The sequence below is a fragment of the Leucoraja erinacea genome, chromosome 34 (assembly GCF_028641065.1).
Source record: "Leucoraja erinacea ecotype New England chromosome 34, Leri_hhj_1, whole genome shotgun sequence".
In the NCBI taxonomy this organism is placed as follows: domain Eukaryota; kingdom Metazoa; phylum Chordata; class Chondrichthyes; order Rajiformes; family Rajidae; genus Leucoraja; species Leucoraja erinaceus.
In genome coordinates, this window is record NC_073410.1 from 9,154,676 (window position 1) to 9,173,862 (window position 19,187).

At 39.1% G+C, this 19,187-nt stretch overlaps 1 protein-coding gene across 6 annotated transcripts in view; it reads right to left on the reverse strand.

Moving 5' to 3' along the window:
- Positions 1-19,187, reverse strand: part of LOC129712978 (inactive ubiquitin carboxyl-terminal hydrolase 54-like) — an 83,591-nt gene that overhangs the window by 40,015 nt on the left and 24,389 nt on the right. For all 6 annotated transcript variants that reach the window (XM_055661806.1, XM_055661803.1, XM_055661804.1 and 3 more), the window contains 4 exons: positions 16,687-16,779; positions 1,850-1,984; positions 1,111-1,224; positions 348-430 (listed from right to left, as the gene is read on the reverse strand). In XM_055661806.1, coding sequence (XP_055517781.1) covers positions 348-430; positions 1,111-1,224; positions 1,850-1,984; positions 16,687-16,779 — 425 coding nt within the window. The remainder of the gene's footprint in view (positions 1-347; positions 431-1,110; positions 1,225-1,849; positions 1,985-16,686; positions 16,780-19,187) is intronic.

The window sequence follows — 19,187 nt, forward strand, 5'->3', positions numbered from 1 at the left end:
TATTATTAGATAGGATTCCTCATCAGCAAAAAATATTCTTCCTGCAACCACAGCACTTTAAAAGTTTATGATCCCAATTTGATGAGTAGGGTCATGTTTTATGAACGCAAACTCAACATAGTTTGATTTCCATTCTCGTTTATACTTGTGTTTAAAATGCAGGTTTCTGGTTTCAGAATGTGAAATTGTACACTGATTCATTCACGAGCATAAGACGGGAACAATGTACTTTGTATAATAAGCTTTCTCACTTTTTATTTACCTCCAATATGCTAATGTTACTTTGTGCACAAAAGTTATTATTGTAAGGTACAAGTTTAATACGATTAATCTTAGCAATAGCTTACCATAATGCAGTTGTAGAAATGTAGTTCACCATCTGGATAAAAGGCAGTGGGTCGGATGTTGCACCACAGCTGGTACAAACACACTGCAAGGAAAAAAAAATATTCCATGCCAGCCATCAGAGAAGTCGAACATATTAACAGGTTTTCAAGTGAAATTCCAATATTGCACATCATAAAGTTAAATATACTTGGATTATTTGGTCATCTAACCTAGTTCTAGATTCTTCACAAGCCGAAGCCTCCTCTCTGTATCCACCCAAATCAAAACCCCTCAGGATCTTATGTACTTTTTTAATGTTCCAAAAATCTAGACAGTGGCTTACTGTGCTCACCTTTCTTCAGAAGGCACCCTGCCCATTTCAGTTACTAGTATTCCACTCACGCTAATGTGTTAATTCTTTCACTATGAATAAGTTCAAACAGGACGTCCCATTCCCAAAAGCATGTTGACTACCTGATTATCTTGAATTTTTCTCAAATTCTCTGCTTCCATAACTCTAATAATAGTTTCTAACATTAACTTTCTAACCGATAATGAAGTAACTGGCAAAAGGAAAGAACATTTATAATATTTTGGATTATCCTAATAAACACCAATAAGTGTTCACATAATGCAAAACATTGACATAAACGTCAGTACCTAACATAACTGATATTGTAGAGAAAACTTATTTCGACTAAAAAAGAAAGCTGAAAACATAGAAGTAGTGGAAAACATTTTTAAAATCTGACTTTACCAATCTAAAAAGTAAATTATTCTTACCTGCTCAAACAAAGTCATAGCAAATTTCTGGTGTGGAATACAATGCTTCGATGTGCAAATGTCCTCCTTCGTTTCATCAGCAATGTGAAAGTGTATTCGCATGAGGATATTTTCCTGTAAAAAGTATAATTTTAAATATGCTGTATATGGTTCTCCACAGATGAAGATGGAGCAGTCAAATCTGAATTACAGCACACAAAAGTAAAAGCAGAAGGTTTCACAACAATGATTTTGAGTAAGATTCATGTAAACAAATTCTGCCCATTTTGCTACATTATACTAGTTGTGAATTCTGAGGTGCCACACTGCAAATATTGATCTATAAATGTTGGATTAATGTTAGACTAGCTGGATTGCATTTGTACTGAGATTGTATAGCCTTAACGAGCCAAATGACAATGCTGTATCCATTCTGTCATAAAGCAAAATTACTGCTCACAATTACTTAACAATGTACAAAGCACAAATATTTGCAAAATCTGATAAATGGATACCTGCATTTCGAATGATAGCTCCACTAGACTACTTTAAGTACAATATCTGGCATCTCCTGTAAATTCCTGATGACATTTCAGGAGTTAGGTTGTCCTGGGGATTACTAGCAGCCTCAAGGTCATCCCAATGCAATAATCTTGATTCCCCCCATTGCATATATACTTCCAAAATCAATTAGTACCTTTATTGCAAAAAGCATTATCAAACAGTCAAGTGAACCAAGTGGTTGTCATTTAACACTCACAAAACATTCTGCAGCATCATCCATGATCCCCATCTGAAAGCGTTGTTCATCTTGAAAGGTTTTGGCAAGAGCACTCCTCAAGGCATCAGATGGCAGTACCTTTTCTTTGCTATATTGAAACTGAGTGAAGATTCCCTAAAGAAATGAAACAGTCAATGAATTCCACCTTCACATTTTTTTTGGCACATAGAAAAAAATAATTGGGCACTGGGCACTGTAGGTGCACTGGTCTGTCTTGAAAATAACACTAATTTGAGATTGGATATACCTTTCTTACATTTTCTGTTTTATTTTAACATTATCACCATCTTCAATTATTTTGTTCACACATTCATCCCTTTCAAAAACAGAGAAATAGGAGCAGGAACAGGTGTCAGAGATTATGGGGAGAAGACAGGAAAACGGGGTTAGGAGGGAGAGATAGAATGGCGGAGTAGGCTTGATGGGCCGAATGGCCCAATAGACTATCACTTACTACTGGCGGAGTAGGGGGGGGGGGGGGGGGGGGGGGGGAGCTCGAGGGGGGGGGGGGGGGGGGGGAGGGGGGAGAGAGCTAAGTCGATTTCTGAATCCATGGGATACAACTCTACAGGAATATGTAAAGATTTTACCATTAGAGCGTCGTTTTTTCGAGCAGATGCGATCACGCACACACACAAGTTCAAAGTTGTCTTTTTTTTTTCCATCTCTGACCAATACGATCAGAAATATTTATGAAATTAAATTATTTTATTTTGTTAAGAACAATCCTGGAAGACTTAATGATATGACCTTCTTTGACCACTGTGGCCAGTGTTTCACATTTTTATGTTTGCTCTGCAAAAGCAGGAGGGTATGGGCAACATTATTGAGGCGGGTACACATTATCCATTCCAATTCATCTGATACAACCAAATATCCTGTTGAATTATTTCAGAAGGCAGCAAAGAGTCAACCAAGTTTCTGCAGGACCCGAGTCACTTATTGACCCACCCATATTATGAATGATAGGAGTGCTTCCCTTAAAAAATATTTTAATGAAAAGCTGGCAGCTTCGTAGTCATTTCAAAGGAATGAATTCAAATACTTAAAACTATTTCGGTGGAAAATACGTGTTGTAATCTTTCTTATTTGTCCAGAATCATTGTCTCTTCTATTTCATAAGGAAAAATGAATATCAACAATTCTACAGCCTGCCCCTCCAACATTTCAGATTGAATCAAAGCAAACTGGAAGTATAATACTCCATTATCTTCCTTACTCCCAGTCCACTTTCAATGAAAAACCCTCATATGCACCCTTGTCCATCACCAGACCTAGTTATTTCAATTTTCTGTTAGCTCTTTTAACCCTCAGCTAAAGTCCATTTTAAGTCCTTAGAATCTGCAATATGCTTGCTGACTTCATTGATTTATCCAAAATCTCAACTTCAGAAGTTTCATCCCAGTGTTTATATCCTGTTATAACTTCATGTATCTTTAATTACAATTACCTTCAGTCCAACAACCCACTAAGAAATGATGAGAGAATGGCGAGAGAACCAACAGCAGAGGAAAAACCCACTAGCCCTCAACACTAATCCATGTCACTGATCCATCTGCCCACTCTATCAAATCCTTTAATCATCTTACATTTCTCAATTAGATCTACATTCAATTGAACATAAAACTAGTCCATAGAATCTGTCCACAGAATTTAACACTCTTAGCCCCAGTAATATTCTGGCAATAGACAGAAAAAGCTGGAGTAACTCAGCAGGTCAGACAGCATCTCTGAAGAAAATGAATAGATTATGTTTTGGGTTCAGACCCTTCTTCTGAAGAATTACCAGAATTATCTGAAGAAGAATGGTCTCGACCTGAAACGTCACCTATTCCTTTTCTCCAGAGATGCTGTCTGACCCGCTGAGTTACCTCAGCTTTTCGTGTCTATCTTCAGTTTAAACCAGCATCTGCAGTTCCTTCCTACACAATATTCTGGTAATATTGCATGCAGCACATACTTGGCTATTAACTTTGAACTCTAATTTTCTCATATTGCAGATCAGTTCAAGATTTTGCTGGACATTGGAAGATGTTCATGTTTTTCAATAGAAAAATCTCACCTCCCCAAGTTACCATCCAACAATCAAATTACTTCCACTGATTACCATGAACAAAGCTTAAGGGCCCCGTCATTTTCAATTATGCTTAATTTAGGTCAATTATCATAACCGGCTGTGGCTCTGCAGGTAACACCCGATTAAATGATCATTGCTTCAAATTCCACTTCAGAGCTTTCAACGTGTAGAAACAGCAGCAACTCTGATGCAATACAAAGAAGATATCTGTTCCTGAGAATATGTTTGATATACTTATTTTCATTGCAATGTGGAAAAGTTTATGCTGCACAAATTTTCAACCGAGCCAGTGCCAGCAGATTTCATCTGCAAAGCTGTGAACATAATCTAGTTTAGTTTAATTTATTGTCACGTGTACCGGGGTACAATGAAAAGCTTTTGTTGCTTGCTATCTAATCAGCGGAAAGACAATACATGATTACAATCGAGCCATTTACAATGTATAGATAGATACATGATAAGGGAATAATATTTAGTGCAAGGTAAAGTCCGAGGGTCATCAATGAGGTAGATAGTAGTTCAGGACTGCTTTCTGGCTTTGGTAGGATGATTCAGTTGCCAGATAATAACTGGGAAGAAACCATCCCTGAATCTGGAGATGTGCACTTTCACACCTATATATTTTGCCTGATGGGAGAGGGTAGAAGAGGGAGTGGCCAGGGTGCAACTCCTCCTTGATTATACTGCTGGCCTTGCTGAGGCAGCGTGAGGTGTAAATTGTGAAAGGAAGGGTGGTTGGCTTGTGTGATGGTCTAGGCTGCATCCACAATTCACTGCAAATTCTTGCCGTTTTGGATGGGGCTGTTCTGAAACCAAGCTGATCCTGATAAAATGTTTTCTATGGTGCACCTGTAGAAGTTGGTGAGAGTTGTAGAGGACACGCTGAACTTCCTAAGCCTTTCTTTACATCCTTCAAAGGCTTAGGTCCAGGAGAAGTTGTTGGTGATATGGACTGGGAATTTGAAGTTTTCAACCATCTCTACTTAGGCGCTGTCAATGCAAACTGGGGTTCCTGAAGTCAAAAGGTTTCAAAGGTCTTTTATTGTCACATATACCAATTAATGTACAGTGATATACGAATTACCATACAGCTATACAAAAAAAAAGCAACAAGACACACATACATAAAAGTTAACATAAACATCCTTCACAGTGGATTCCTCTCTATGATGAAAGGCAAAACAGTTCAATCTTCTTCCTCTTTATTTCTCCCACGGTCGGGGCAGTCGAACCATCCATCGAGGCGCTCAAAGCTCCTGCAGCTGGCGGTGGAAGCTCCCGCATCAGGGCGATCAAAACAGGTCGATCATTATCTGCTTTGTTTTGCTGACATTGAGAGAAAGGTTGTTGTCTCGGCACCAGGACACTAGGTTCTCGATCTCCTTCCTGTACTCCACCTCATCTTTATTTAATATTCGGCCCACAATGGTGGTGTCATCTGCAAATTTGAAAATTTAATTAGATTTGTACGTGGCTGCACAGTTGTGGGTGTACAAGGAGTGAACAGGCTGAGAACGCAACCTTGCGGAGCAACCGTGTTGAGGATTATCGTCGAGGGTGATCGATCCCCTCACCTCACTGATTGGGGTCTGTTGATCAGGACGCCGAGGATCCAGTTGCAGAGATGAGTGCTGACACCAAGTCCCGTGAATTTGGTGATAAGTTTGGATGGTATAATGGTGTTCACGGTAGAGCTGTAGTCTATGTAGTCTGACGTACTGTAAGTGTCTCTCTCATCCAGGTGTTCCACGGATGAGTATAAGGCTAGGGCGGTGGCATCGTCCGTGGACATGTTGTGGCAGTAGGCAAACTGCAGTGGGTCAAGGCCGCTGGGCAAACTGAATTTAATCTCATAAATAATGTATTTAAATGATTTCTTTAGACGAGTACTTGAATCACCAAGGCAAAGGAGGCTATGGGCCAAGTGCTGGCTTGACCTGCTGAGCTTATCAAGCATTTTCAGCAGAAAATGCTGTTTTTGACCCTGGTGAGTCTCCTCTGCCCTCTCTCCAGCTCAATCATACCCTTGCATCTGTCTTCAGAGTCACTGCTACTTGTTTTTATTTGCAGTCTAATTTCTCCTATTGAAATCTAAAGCAAAATTACATCTATATTTAGCACATTCTGATCATGCTTAAACGGAAGCTTTGATCCAAACGCCTAGCACCAGTTTTAAAACCTGCAACAACTAAACAGAACAGATTACAAGACCGAATGTCATATCTTTAACCGGAAGCTAAGATTCAGATCAACTGGCAAAGGTCCCTGTTAAATATCACAACACAGATAAGCTAAGCAATGGCTGATGCACAAATTAGTGGTTGAAATTATGTCATTTATTTGTGAGCATCAGGTGACGCAAACTTAAAGAGCATGGGTTGAGGTTTTGCAATGTTGATCATGACCTTCTATAATTGAGAAAAGCCTCAATTATTTGCGTAATTCTATGGTGCTTACTTTGTGTGTGCCACACCCATGTGCAAGTATTTGTTGCCAAAATCAATAGAATGAATCAGGTGACTCAAAAGATATCAACTCATTCTGTTCATGGTTATAATTCTTCACATTTTAATGAAATAAATTGGCCAGGCCTTGAAACTGCCATTACTTATGTGAAAATTCCTGGTCCTACTCCCGTAAAGTTGGCGCACAGAACAATGAGTCAGGAAAGCCTAGCCAAGCTGAATATGTAGAGACAAGAAACTCCAGATGCTGGAAGAAAGATACAAAGTGCTGGATTAACTTAGTGGGTCAGGCACATCACCACCTGAAAATGTGTCTCCCCATGTTCTCCAGAGATGCTGCCTGACCTGCTCAGTTACTCCAGCACTTTGTGTCCTTCCGGTTTTATCAGATTGCATTTCAAAACAATTGAGATTCAAGTACTGACTAGAGAACAGCTTTGAATCCAACCATTAACATTCACTCACATCATGTAAAATACACTTAATTTGCCTGGTAGTATTTCTCAACAGAAAATAAAGAAAAAGGATAGGAGAACATCGTAAAGCCGAGAGTTTCAGAAGAAGATATTGTAGCACAAAAATATATTTTCACAGCAAATGCTTACAGAAATTAGATTTAAGCTGCACTTCACATTTGCAGCTCAAAGAAATCATGACACTTTTGAACAACTACCACCAATGAGGGGCCTAAAATTAAAAATCAAATAATTATGATTAATTGAATTAATACCTACTGTATTGGTTATTCAAAAACATATATATTTATCATAGCCGCATAAAAAATGCATTAAGCACTCATTATGAAAATACCACTGACTGGTAGGCTACCTGCTAAAGCTTGTCACCTGCTGTACGGTAATTGTTTTATAATATCAACAATGTTATTTGTGAAGGTTGCACATATCACTGAATGGGTTTCCCCCCAAAACTTCAACATCTTCCCACATCCAAAAGATATGCTGATAGATTGATTGGCTTCTGTAAATTTATCCCTGTGTCAGTGGGTGATAGAAGAATTGATATCACGTTGATGGGCAGTATAAATTGCTGGGAAATAGGTGGAGAAATGGCACTGGTGGGAAGGCCAATATCTGTCTGCCCCATTTTGCCCCTTCTACCAACAAACATTCAGGTATACATCAAATATCTTGCACTAGAAACACATCAGTTTAATACAAATAGCACAAGACTACAGAACGTTTTCCTGAATTCGAGAATTTAAACAAAATGTTCAGTAGCAAATGAACACAAGCTATTTCTGAAACATTGTCAAGTTCCTGACTCAAATAAGTCAGAACTTCAAAATATAAATGAAACGCCTTCTTGAACGAGGAGAATTTTACCTCACTAACTGGTGTTAAGATTTTGTTGGCATAGTTCTATAAACTGTATAAAGCTAAGTAACAATTATTATCATAGCATCAAAATTAAGAACACAAAGTACTGTGCTTCCAGATACAGTCAAGGACATTCCAGAGACTAGTTTGGCAGAAAACTGATATTGAATAAATGAAGTGAACTTGCTTTACCCCCTCAAATTCCTATTCAAAATTGTAAAACAGTATACAGCTACAGGTGGAAAAATAATAAGACAGTAAAAATATTTTTTTCTTTATTTCATTGGAATGGTTAGTGATGATACAATTTGTATATAGATTATTGAATGGAAATTAACAGATTACTTTTAAACATTTTATTATTAAGTTTTAGAGGTATATGGGCCAAATATGAGCAGGTAGGGCTTGAGTAGACAGAGGAAAGTTGGGCCAAAAGCCAATTTCCATGCTGTATGACCCTATAAAAGTACTCAAAGTCAACATTTATCAACATATTAGACTTTTATTTGGTAAGGCTGATGGAGTTATGTGTGGACTTTAATTCCACTTTTGCTCCACCTTTATAGAGAAATTAGTTCTTGACTTCACTCTTGAATAACCTAGCTCAAGCTAAGATTTTGTCCCTAATTTTCTTCTACCAAATCATTTAATAAATTTAAAATCCTTAGCGAAATTCTTTAAATTCAAGGAATATGCATAGTTATTCTATTTTACCTCATAATTTAACCCTTTAAAAGTAAATCCTAATAAAATTGTACAGCCTCCAAGACTGGTATTTTCTTCCTCAGTTATGGTGCCTTGAATACTCTGGGGCAACGGAGGTTCCTAATCAATTACTCAAAATGTCTGGCCAATTGAATTCCTAGTGTGAACTTAACATATGAGTTAGTCATTTTGTTCTTACCTACTAATATTTAGTTACGCACACAAATCCTTTTATTTTATCGGTTCCTTCTAAGAACGAAAATATGTAAATTTGCCTTAGTTGGATAAAAATGGTGATGATCAGTGGGAATAACAAAGAATTATAAACACAAACTGCAAACAAGAAAAAAGTTAAATATAGTTTTGGACAATTGCTGAGTCAAAAAAACATTTTCAAGATATCACAGGGAGTTTGAGCCACTGATGCTGACTTTTAAACAGTGACCTGAAAGCTTGGTTTCAATACAAAGAAATGCAAATTGAGATTTATTTAAAATGAGAGCGAGATAGATAAATAAAGCCATCAGAAAGATTTTTAAATGTTTCAGTAATACTCAGGACCATAAGTCAGTAATGCCTGTTTTGTACTTTCCATCTTTCCTTTTTACTACTTTCAGCAACAAGTCAAGCTCTCTGCAATAACCTTTATAAAACATGCAGTGTTGAAATGTAATTACACAGTGCTCCATTGACTTCTTTAGCCTTCATTGCATTACTGAAGTGCAATTACTTCAGAACATTAAGATCTTGTGGTCTGATCAGCTGCTACAAAATTCAATCAGCAAATTCATACCAATCGCTAATTCTACTTAATTACTTTCTTGAATTTCAAGGATTAATCCCGATGGGCAGTGAGGCTTGACTGGCCTCTTGGGGTGCTTATTTCAAGTCTTTCCAAGTTTCGAGATTATTTAATTACTTTCAATTTAATGGTGCAGATCTGAGTCACTCTATATCTGGGTAACTGGCTCGTAGCTCAATTATAGCAATGTGCTAAGCAACCAAAATGATGGCTTTATTTGTCTCATCTCCAATGCAGTTTTAGTTAAGGTACCACAATCTTGGGCTATTTACTACTGTAAAAGTATTATTCTTAATACGTTTTCAAACTCAAATTTAAATGTAGAATTATCAGTAACTGTTGATGAAAAAATCCAGGATGTTCTTGTCGTACACAAACCAGTCGATATGCAAGAAACCAGAATGTATATTTACAAAAATAAAAACAAAATATAATGCTGGTGAGAAAATCAGGAATTCAAACAGCATTATGGAAATGAGAATCAGGATTAATGTTATTAGTGAAAAAGACTCAAAGCACTGGACCAACTCAGCGGGTCAGGTACCATCTCTGGAGAATACAGAATGGTGATGTTTTGGGTTGGGACCCTTCTTCAGACAGTTCTTAGTTGAATATTAGTTGTTGCGTGTGTCTGATTGAATAATTTAGTAGTTGACAAAACAAGTGGTAATATTTAAAGTGGCATTGTTAATTTTGCTATAAGTTTTTTTCTCATCAATTATAAAGAATGTAAAGCCTTACGTGCTTGAGTGATGGGAGGCTTCTGGCTGAACATGACATGTTCTAAGTTTACTAAAACCACGTGTGGGCTAGCAAGCTTACAGCAATCGTCCTTTGTTTCAATCATGGACACCATACCCATGACACCACTCATGTCTGATTGTAGCTTCATAATCATTTAAGGTAACAAACGTGCAAGGTAACAGGAAAATAGTTTATGCAAGTGTTTTCAATCTCATGCCAAATCTACGGGGATCAGCCAAGGAACCGAGTTAGAAGGAAAATCACCCACAAAGAGCTGATAGTCTCTATACAGAATATAGAAAGGAACAGATAGGTATTGATTCAAATAAATGGATTGAGCCTACCACAACAGATGAAACGATGGGGCATTGCAATAAAAGTTAAGGGAAATCTATGTAGACATTCTGACGTCTACTATAAACTTGTCGACTCCCAGTTATCTGGTATACACTTCCTCCCAACCTGTCACTTGCAAAGACACTATTCCCGCCTCTTAATTCCTACATCTCCACCACATCTGCTCCACGATGAGACTTTCTGTTCTCAGAAATCCAAGATGTTCCCATTCTCTAATAAACGTGGCATTCCCCCTTCTGTCATAGATAGATCCCTCGCCCGCATCTCCTGTGTCCAGTAGGTCTGCTCTTGCTCTGCCTTCCCCCAGACGGAACAAGAATAGAGTGTCTTTACCTTTTACCCCACCAGCCTCTGCATCCAACACATCATATACCGACACTTGCGTCACATCTTCCCATCTCCACCTCTCTCTGCCTTTCGCAGAGACTGCTCTCTCGTCAACACCTTGGTTCGCTCATCCCTTCCCACCCAAAACATCCCCTGCACAGGTACTTTCCCCTGCAACCACAGGAGATGTAACACCTGTCCCCATATCTCCTCTTTCACCTCCATCCAGGGACCCCAGCAGTTCTTCCAGATGAGATAGAGGTACATGTGCACCTCCTCTAACCTCATCTACTGCATCCAGTGTTCCCGATGTGGCCTCCTGTACATTGGCGACCATTTTGCGGAACACTTGCACTCAGTCCAGCAAGGCCTACTGGATCTCCTGGTCGTTAACCATTTTAATTCTCCTTCCCATTCCCGCACTGACCTTCTGTCCTGGGCCTCCTCTATTTGCCAGAGTGAGGCCGCACACAAACTGGAGGAACAGCACCTCATATTCTGCTTGGATATTCCGCTTCCTCTTATTACAACCAAACGGTATGAACGTTAAATTCTACAGTTTTAGGTCACCTCTAACGAACTCCTCCCCCTGTGTTCTTCCCCATCTCCCCTCTTCTTCTTTCCCCATTCCCTCCCCTAGGCCCCTCCTGTACGCCCATCTATTTCTCCTCTCCATATCCCCAACCATGCTTACTACTTTCCTTCCCCAGGCTTAAGTCCGCCACACTTCAAACCTGTTTCACACCTATTGTTCTTATCTCTGAACTTTTTTTCCAACCATCTGCCCCATCGCCTGTTGCAACCTATTAACTGTAATGCTTTGTCCTGCCTCTCCTCTTTTCCAGCTTTCTTCTCCCCCCCTACAATCAAAAACTGAAGAAGGATCTCGGCCCAAAACATCACTTATCCATGTTCTTCAGAGATGCTCCCTGACCCACTGACTTTGTGCCCTTTTAAGGGAACTTGTACACATTATTGTACAATAAAGATAGCGGAGTCAGGGGATATCGGAGAAGGCAGGAACGGGGTACTAATTGTGGATGATCAGCCATGATCACATTGAATGGTGGTGCTGGTTTGAAGGGCCGAATGGCCTACTCCTGCACATATTGTCTATTATTGTAGCTTAAAAGCACATGCAGGGACATCAAAACATTGTGCACATTGTCTGCATTCTGCTTCCTAATAATATCCTTTGATGTTATGGTTGGTCGATCAGGTACAATATCAATTGACTGAAAATGTCATGCATTACAGATTGCAATTTATATTGCTTACAACAAACTTAATATAATATGCAAGCCGAAATGTTGAAGGGTAATTTTAGAGGCTATAAAATGTGTTCACAGAAATTGTTAAATCAATTTTAGACTCACATTTCAAAGGTGAGTGAGTTGATGACACCAGCACATTGCCATTCTCATAACTTTTTAATGAATCAACAGACATTTTAATGAATTTTATTTAGTGTATAAGTGGCAGCATGTCAACCATAAATTTATTTATGTATTCTGGAATGAGAAAATTAGTAAAGGCAACTGCTGCTAATATAATAACATTAGTTATTATGGATTTCTTAGAAGTTATTGAATGGTTTCAGCACTGTGAATCTTGTTAGAATTGTGATTGCCAATGCCAATGTAATGTGTGGTAAGAATCACTTTTGTCCACACAAATCTGAAAGAAAGGCAGCCTATTCAATAAGTCGAGTGATGCTTTTGCAATTCCATTGACCTGTTGCTCAAAAAAAACATTCAATTTGGACTTTATGATAAGGTAGATGTTCAACTGGTTTGTACATTCTGTAAAGAACAATCTCAATCCAGGAAATGATATCAAGCATTAGACAGAAACTCCCATAAACTATACAGACATGGTATACTGAAGTCTGCCTCAATTCCTGATGCTGAAAATATAAAAACCTATGTTTACTAACCAAAAAGATGTTTACTCTCTGTCCAGCATTGCCACTGGTTTTGCTTGTTTGTAGGAATCGTTTTGCCACCGTTCCCTGTCTGATTTTAACTGCAAAGATCAAGTTGCATTGCCTGAAGTAATATATGACCAACATACACTGATATATTGAAAGAGACTACCTTTTGATTATTGGACAAATGTTCAAATCCCCAAATCTATTTTTTGAAGATCAGCTTCCAACTTCCAAATACATAAAAATCAATTCTTGTTTTGCTTATTTGTTTGTATTTCATACATTCCACAGTAATTAAAGGGAATTGCGAAGTTAGGCCTTGCCTATGAGGCTTTAAAAAAATAGTTTTAGGGAGCCACACCTATAATGAAAACATCATTAGTGCACGCGAGGACCTGTCACGTGACCTTCCATCCATATGAATGAAACAAACATCTTGTGGGGCCAACAAACCCAATTAACAGTTGATCATTGCATGTTTGCACCCATTACTTTCGTGTTGAATATGAATGGACAAAGGACATTTATTGTCACATACACCAATTGGTGCAGTGAAATTTGAGTTACCATGCAGCACACAAATAAGATAAACACAACACTATAGAATTTAACATTAATATCCCCCCACAGCGGAATCAACGTTTCCCACTGTGAAGGAAGGCAGCAAAGTTCAGTCCACTTCCTCTATGTTCACCCGTGGTCGGGGCTTATTGAGGCCTCCACAGTCGCCGCAAATGACGGCCCGATGTTTCAGGCCCTCTCGCCGGAATGATGGAGCTCCGGCGTCGGAAGAACATTCTCAGCGGCTTGGAGTTCCAAATCGGCCGCTTCCTACTAGAGACCGTGGCTCCCGAAGTCCACAGGCTGAGCTGGGCGGAGCTCAAACACTGGCGACCTCAGCGAAAGATCCCAGGCCTTCGCGGTGTTTAAAGTCAGCATCGCCCATGGCTGGGAGCTCCACAACCCACAGCTCCACGGTGTTAGTGTCGGCAGTGCCAGCTCTCCGGAGCTTCCAACACGGCGACTCTAGTAAGGCATCGCCTGTTCCACGATGGTACTTCGTTGCTGCTCCTCTGCTGAAGCTGAAACTCTGGCCGGTTTGCGGCAGGAAAGACCGCGCCAAGCCAGATGGTAGGCCGCAAGGAGGGGGGCGAAGTTGCGACTCGGAGAAAAAACGCATCCTTGACCAGGTTTTGACTGAGAAACACAGTTTTCCCCTCCCCCCCACCACATAAAAAGACTAAAAGACCTCCAAAACAAAAAACTTTTGACAGACTAAAATTTTTTTAAAGGATGAAAGGACGAAAAGTTGTGAAAAGCGCCACCACTCGCCAATGGCAAGTCAGGCATCCAGTGAATTAGCCGTTCAGTTTGATTGATAAAAATACATCTATTGATGCTCCTGCACACATCATCAGTGATGTAACCTGGGGTCATTGGGTGTTTCAAGTCTTTCAACATCAGACACCCACACCCAGGCGATCCAGCCGTGGTTGATCCATGGCATTCGCTCCTCCCTGATCCAGAGCCATGGAAACTAATATCAAAATATTTTGAAGGTTAGAAAATTATAGCTTTCACTGCAAGGAATTTAAATATATAGTTTCACAAACATAGATCAAAAGCTCAGTGATTGTCCAGATCAGAATTGCCCTAATTTCCTCAAACATTTACAAATCAATTCAACCAGAGTTCAATCTGAGGATTTGTAGATACCATCAATATGCAAGAAATAAGACAAGAAATGTTTGTGCGTTATGCATCAAACTCAGATCTTCCAATTGTTCATTCAGGGAGGCAGTAACAATCAATCTGTAATGTGTCTTTACTGATTCTCTGAAGAGCATCACTTTACTGCATTGTATCAAATTTCTGACATCTCTCAATATCCTACAGCAACCTATTACTCTCTTCCTCAAAATTCCAAGCAATTTTCCACCTGGAAATTTGGAAATGCTACCCTGTGGACCATGACAAAATTATTAAAATATATACAAATCAATAAAGGCACCAACTCTGGCCCCAAGGGAGGATTCATTCAGTATGTAAGTAGGTAAAAAATGTAAGCAGGTCACAGTTGTACACCAGTATTTGGAGGTTTCTCAAGGGTCTGTCCCACTTGGCGATTTTTTTCGGCGACTGCCGGCGTCATATGAATGTCGCCAAAAGATTTTGAACATTTCAAAATCCAGCAGCGACAAAAAAAAGTTGCGACACTAGAAAAACACCGCACGTCAATACACCATCATGCTGCGTTACTGCCGCCGATACGCCGCAAATTTTTCGGTGACCTGATATGTCAGTCAATGATGCCGGCAGTTGCCGATACAATCGCCAAGTGGGACAGGCCCTTCAGCTTGTGGAAAAACTAGGGTATACAATGTGGTAAGAGGACAAACGTCTGTGCATCAAACTCAGATCTTCATGAAAAATTCAAACAATATTCACATTTTATAGCCATATGATTAATTAGTAGAGAGGCTTTTTTCTCCCAAAAAGTACTAAAACTATGTGAAAATAATAAATGCACCATTTCACTAGAGAAATAGATCAAAAAAGCAACATTTTTAACGCTCCATAACAAGCGAGAATGTAGGCAAACCAGAACAAACTTATTATAATAGCTTATTTTAATTCAGCTTCTAGTCAAAGCATGTGTAGCTTCCAACATTTATCGTTAAACAGCAAAATCACTGCACATCAAATCAAATCATATCTTAAAAGTTGTCACCTGCCCAATGAATACAATTGTGATGCACTGCACTACAGTATTTCTTTCATTTTAACACAAATTTTGACATAATTCGTTTTGGCAAGAGCTCCACAGCATATTTAGTTTAGTTTAGAGTTTATAGATACAGCATTGAAAAAGCATCTTCAGCCCATCAAGTTCATGCTGACCATCAATTACCTGTTCACATGTACTGTTATAATGTGCAACTTTCCCACTCCCTACACACTAAGGGCAATTTACATGGGCCAATTAACTACAAACCCAGACATCTTTGGGATGTGGAAGAAAACTGAAACACGGAGGAAATCCACATGCAAACTCCACACAGACAGCACCCGAAGTCAGGATCAAACCCAGGTCTCTGGTGCCAGACTTTCTTTTTTTACAGCAACCTCGATCAATATAATCAGGTAAGCAATGAAATTATAACACCTGTCGCTATACCTCCTCCCTCGACTCTGTCCAGGGACCCCAACAGTCCTTTCAGGTTAGGCAGAGGTTCACTTGCACCTCCTCCAACCTCATCTACTGTATCCTTTGTTCAAGATGTGGACTCTTATACATCGGCGAGATCAAACGCAGACCGGGGGATCATTTCGCGGAACACCTTCGCTCAGCCCACATGAACCGACCTGAGGCTAAACGCAAATTGGAGGAACAGCATCTCATATTTTGCTTTGGCTGCTTACAGCCAAATGGTTTGAATATTGATTTATCTCACTCCAAATAGCACCAGCATTCCCTCTCTCTCTCTCTCTCCCCCTCACCCACCTAAGTCGCACTAGCTTCTCATCCACATCACCATCGATATCTCTCCTTTCCCTGGTCCCTAACCAGTCTGAAGAAGTGTCTCGACCCGAAACGCCACCCATTCCTTCTCTCCAGAGATGTTGCCTTTCCCATTGAGTTACTCCAGCTTTTTGTGTCTATCTTCGGTTTAAACCAGCATCTGCAGTTTCTTCTTACAAATTATAATCATGGACAAGTTAGATCGGTAGGCATCATTCTAAAATATTTTTTGAAAGAAAAACTATTAGCCATGCACAGTAATATCCAATCTTTTTCCATTGGCTGGCTAAATATTGCTTGACTTTCAATCACTTAGCGGAGACCGATCTAGACCAAAGAGGACAAAGCGACAGTTTTGATAACTGGTAATGTTCCATATTCACTAACTATTCCAAAGACCAGGTCGAGATGATAAGGAAGAGTTTCCTAACTAGACAGCATAATTTAATAAATCACAATTACTAAACAAAATAAACACCAATAAAAAACCTCAACCTGAGACCACTGAAAAAACAATTACAATAGATCAGCACTGTGCAAAGCTCCTACCTTGAGAGCACAGAAGATGCAGGAATCTCCCATACATTTGTGAGTGGTTAACTGCCTGAAACTCCTTCGAAATATATCAAGATGCCAAAGAACCTATGAAGGAGGATTTATGGAAATAAGTTATTCAATGACATTTTAAATATTATTCTCATTAATGTAAGATATTGTAAAACAAAAACATGTATCAATTAAAAACAAATGCATAGCTTGAGGTGACTGCTTGCTTTCATCAGAACTACTGTCTCTGAATTCTCAATTGATTTACCAAAATATAAGATGACTGTTTGCACGGCCAATTAAATCTATGCTAATATTTGCACAAGGGTTACATCTGGTCTTCGTAAATATGAATGATCTTATACAGTATTCCAGTTTAGAAAGGGGAGGATACTTGGATATTTCAGAAAAACAGCACAGAAGCACATTGTCTGGTGCCTGGACTTCTTCTTTTACAAAATACATCGATCAACCCCCCCCCCCCCCCCCCCCCCCCCCCCCCCCCCCCCCCCATTACACTCGTTCAATCTAAATTTGTAATTGAACATTGTTGATTTCTGAGAGATGAAATTCCCTCTCCTCCTCCACAACACTGTTTACATCTGGAATCCTGTCAATTCATATAAATGTATCAAATTCTCTATAATTTCAACTGTCACCTTGAACGGGGAAAATAATACAATTTATATCTTCTTTTCTACATTTCAAGTAATAACCTCAGCAATAAATTTAATTCAAGCCCATTTTTTTGTTTAAAAGCAGATTGCTTTGCAACAGCACCGGCTCACATCAATTGATTCAGGGAGAGCAACCTAATTGGAAACAGAATTGTGCTTAATGGTAGGAAGCAGAAATGATGATGGAGGGTTGTTTTTGAAGGAGAGCAGTGTGACTAGTGATGTGCCTCAAGGATCGGTGCTGGGCTCATTGTTGTTTATCACCCATATCAACCACTTTGATGAAAATGTACAAGACATGATTAGTAAGTTTGCATGTTTGTATTATGGTAAGTCAAACCAGGGTAGAACTTTCACAGTGAATAGTAGGGCCTTGGGGAGTATTGTAGAACGATGAGACCGAGGAGCACGTGCATAGTTTCCAGCTAGTAGTGTCACAGGTCGACAGAGCGGTGAAGAAGGCTTTTGACAACTGGTCTTCATTAGTAAGAGCATTGAGTATAGAAGTTGGAACATTATGCTATAGTTGTACAAGATTTTGATAAGGCCGCACTTGGAGAATTGTGCTTAGTTTTGGTCACCCTGGCATTGGACAAATGCCTTTGAGATGAACAGAGTGTAGAAAAGATAAACGAGAATCTTGCCAGAACCCGAGGGACTGAATCTTAGGGAAAGGTTGGGCAGGCTAGACCTTTATTTCTTGGAGCGTAGGAGACTGTGGGGCGTTCGTATAGAGGGACGTGTATAGGGTGAATACACAGTTTTTGTCCCATGGTTGGGGAATCAAAAACAAGAGGTTATTGGTTTGAGAGTAAAAGAAGAAAGATGTAAGAGTAACCTGGTCAATTAGTGAATTAGATGGGTTTTCAATCAACAAAAGTCATTCTTCGCAAAAACATTTTTTTGAGTTAAAATCACCCAGCAATCATGATGGGATTTGAAAGACATGTTACTCCAGACCTTTGAATGACTGGTTCATGCCTATGATTACTAGTCCTGAAATGTGACCAGTATGCTACTGTGTGTACTCCAGTGAATGAAAAGTTGAATCAGAAACATTAAAATGGAAAGTAGGCCTGGGAGATTTAGAACCTCATCATGTGAAATGCAAATTATTTCATCTTGCATGTTAAATTAGCTGATCTGTACTCTTGAAGAATAACAATCTGACCATCACCAATTTTATTAAATTAGTATGAAAGATTCACAAGTCTGGTGTTACACGAGTGCACTACTTGCAATACATGTGCCCAAGTGTATCACCCATGCACATACACTCTCCAGAACACCTGTAATTGGAGCGTTCCTCGTTTCAATCAGATTGCGAGGAAGTAACATGTTCATGACACCCCCATGAGAAAAAAAGTTTAGAGATCAGATAAAAATCAAAAGTCGTCACAACATAGTAATAATTGCCCTCATTCAGTCTAACAAAACTGAGGCAACTGGGGATACTGTATCATTTGTAAACATTAGATAAGCTTATTTCAATTAAAAGTATGATCCAAATCAAAAACTTAAACCAGAATATTTAACAGGTAAAGACTGCAGTTTACAACTGTAGTTTGAATTGTAAAGTCTGAGTAGTAATTGGGATTTTTTCCTATTAGAACTTTCTCAAAGCCTCTGAACAAATATTCTAATTAATGAAGTAAAATAATATATTAGAATAATGGCAAAATAGTGATGTGCTTGATGAGCTCTCCTTTAGCTTCTAAAGTTACAAAGGTGATAATAAAAAAATTGTTGGCACATCAATTTGTTAAGATTTAAACCAAAAAGCTAATTCTCAAATTGTATCTATCGAGCAATATCAGATATTGACAT